The 3,221-nt window shown below is 35.9% G+C and overlaps 1 protein-coding gene across 1 annotated transcript; it reads left to right on the plus strand.

Moving 5' to 3' along the window:
* Positions 1 to 458: 458 nt before the first annotated feature.
* Positions 459 to 2,950, plus strand: LOC124893167 (protein ZINC INDUCED FACILITATOR 1-like; the record flags this gene model as incomplete). Its single annotated transcript, XM_047404263.1, is given in 6 exon segments — positions 459 to 508; positions 638 to 713; positions 919 to 1,134; positions 2,031 to 2,118; positions 2,654 to 2,739; positions 2,843 to 2,950. Coding segments are annotated over 6 exon segments (624 nt in total), but the record flags the coding sequence as incomplete, so codon positions are not given.
* Between the last annotated feature and the right edge of the window lie 271 nt (positions 2,951 to 3,221).

Raw genomic sequence — 3,221 nt, forward strand, 5'->3', positions numbered from 1 at the left:
ATATATATATATATATATATTATCTGTGGCTTTAACTTAATTTTTCATGACGTACCACAACTTTTTAATTCTAAATCACCTCAATTATGTCCAAATTGTGTAGACCAGGAAAATAATAAGCTGACTTGATTGAGATATAAGATGCTGACTACATTCACATAACGTTTGGTGAAGAAACGGTAATGGTCATGAATCAATTTAATTTAGTTTCTACGAAATTTGAGAGTAAAATCCAAGTGGTTGATATCACAATATTATTAGATTTTTTGTTTGAGAGATTTGTGCTTCTTAACATTGCAGCATATTCACGTATGTCTCATATAGAGCGCAAAATCCTATCTCATGTTCAGAACCGGAAACTGAAGTTGTTAGAAGCTTTAAGTCATGTGTTTTCATCCTTTTAGATAATCTTTATCATTTCTATGAATATAGTTTGAGACGTATACTTTTTGTTCTAGCCTGCAGAAAAGTACCCTGGCATATTCTCAAAAGAATCCTTGTTTGGGAGGTAAGAAATGCTTAGCCTGTTATGTACCTTCATTAATCTCAACGAACTTTGGTGGAATCTGTTTTCTCCAATTACTTCCCTCTATTGATGAATTAAAAAAAAATTGATGTGTGGTTTCTACCATTGCAGATTCCCATATTTGTTACCTTGTCTTATGATATCGCTATTTGGATTCGTTGCAACAGTAATCTCCTTGTGGCTTCCGGTATGACTTCTGTTCGGAATACTTTTATATTCTGATTTTTAAGCGCCATCTCTCTCTTTTTTCTGATTGTCGTGTCTGTTTGCATTCTTTTTAGAAGTTATTTTGTGATCATCTGTGGTATATAAGAATACGATGATGCTTGAACTGAAGTTTCTAAGATAGATAGCATTACTTTATGCGATTGACAACTTGTAACACGTTGTAGGAGACGCTCCACAAGCATAAAAAAGGGAACAAAGATCAAAGTGATCCCCATGATGTTGCAGAAGGAACTACGAATGGTTTACATTTGTCTGAGAGCATGACGCATTCTGAAAGCAAAATCCCGAATTCACAGAAAAGCCTTCTTAAGAATTGGCCCTTAGTGTCAGCTATTATCGTCTATTGTGTGTTTCAACTTCATGATATGGCATATTTAGAGGTATTTTTACTTTTCCTTGTGAAAATTATGTTAATTAGAACATGATATGCCATCCTTATTATCACATTCCAGATCATGTATGAAAAAAGTTGTTCTCATACTTTAGAGCTATGTTGCTCGGAGAAGTTACCGCAGCCGTGTCGGATCTTTCAAAAGTACGCTACTTTTGGAGGATCCGACACGTACCTGTCGACATTTTTGAAGAGTTCGAATGGCATAGCTTTAGAGGCAGAAAACATTTGTTTCTACCTTTCACTTATTATGCAATGATAAAGAAATTGCGTTGTGTTTCTGTTACTATCTGTTGATTCCTTGTACCTCGATTATCATATTGTTTTGTTGTAATTTTTGTTTTGTTACTATTTGTTGTTTTTGTTATTATATATATTTTCTTTCTGGACTGTTTTCCCTTGAACCGGGGGTCTTCCGGAAACAACCTCTCTACCTCTAAGGTAAGGGTAAGGTCTGCGTACACTCTACCCTCCGTAGACCCACTTTGTGCGACTACATTAGACTAATTTCTCTCAACATCTGGAATTAGCTATGATTTAGAAATTGTCCATCCGAACATATTAATATTTCTTTTTCATGTTTTTTATTTTTCTGCATTTGAAGTCATATCAATGCTGTAATACTTTGGTTATTCTAGCATTCTAGGGAGCTAACTAATCGATGTCGATAGACTTAAAAAAATAATTGGATACATATGCTTCTGGATGGTACTCAACTGCAAATTTATGAGTTCATGAGAAGATAAAGTGATCGCCATTGAGCTCAGTTATCATGGCCTTGGACTTGATATGGATATCCCGCTCATCGAATTTGGTTGTTTCCATATACATTTGTATGTGGGTGTGTGGGTGTGTGTGTAAATTATAATCATTCTACTTCTTCAGATATTTTCATTGTGGGCTGTCAGTCCAAGGAGTCTTGGGGGTTTAAGCTTTACAACTGCTGATGTTGGACAAGTTCTTGCCATCACAGGTATAAAGACACAGCTTGAATATACTGTAACATACGTTGTTCTTAAACTTTTTAGTCAGATGATTTTGATGATTGAGCATTTCTTTCGGCATAATATATAAATAGACACTCAAACTTGGTTTCGCTCTCAAAGTAAACACTCTTAACTTTGAGAGTGCACATCTAGACATTTCAACGGCAACCAAACACCCCAAACTCGTCCCCACCATGTCTCGTGTACACCTGACATTGACATGAAACATACATTTTGGAGGTTTCCAGAGGATCATCTTGTACGTTGGAGTTATCAATGGACACAGTGGAGACGAGTTGAGGTGGGCAAACTAAAAGTTAAAAAGTGTTTATCGCAGGCCAAGTTTAATCGTTATGCCTTTTTTATTTTTCAAGAAATCTTGAAGATGTCAATTAAACCATCATTTTAACCTCAAGGTGCTCGAATCAGTTACTAAAGCCCGTGCTTATTTTCTTGAGGTTGTTTATAAGTATTCTGCACTGTATTTAACAAAGAAAATTAATCTCTTTCATGATCTACCAGGCGTCGGTTTGTTAGTCTTCCAGCTGTTTGTTTACCCATTGGTGGAAAGGATTTTTGGGCCTGTCATGGTTTCTCGAGCTGGCGCAGTATGCCCCTAACAAAACTGTTAAATCCTTTTGTTTTCACTTCAGTTTAGTTAACATTCTTTTGGTCTTGGTTTTCAACTGAAGTTGATTCATCTTTCTGCAGGTTTTAAGCATACCATTGCTGGCAAGCTACCCGTATATAGCTCTGTTATCCGGTTTCTGTCTGTCCATAGTTCTTAACTGCGCGTCTGTGTTAAAAAATGTGCTCTCGGTAAAGCCTTTTCCTTGAATAATCTCGTTCTTCAGTTTCCAATGTTAATGTGATAGAAAAGTTTAGTAACGCAACATATGTGAAAATTTATGCTTTATGCTCTCTTTTATTACTTTCTTTTTGGATTCCACAGTCTTTCATCAAGAGGAAAGGGCTGAAATTTTGCCTCGTTTACTTCTTTTCTAAGAGAAGTGTTGGCTAAATGAGGCATACTTTCAGCTCGTATTTATTTCAAGTTTTCAACTATCTTTGGATGACTTTTGCAAACCCC

Source organism: Capsicum annuum, unplaced genomic scaffold (genome assembly GCF_002878395.1).
Source record: "Capsicum annuum cultivar UCD-10X-F1 unplaced genomic scaffold, UCD10Xv1.1 ctg5490, whole genome shotgun sequence".
NCBI classification, from domain to species: domain Eukaryota; kingdom Viridiplantae; phylum Streptophyta; class Magnoliopsida; order Solanales; family Solanaceae; genus Capsicum; species Capsicum annuum.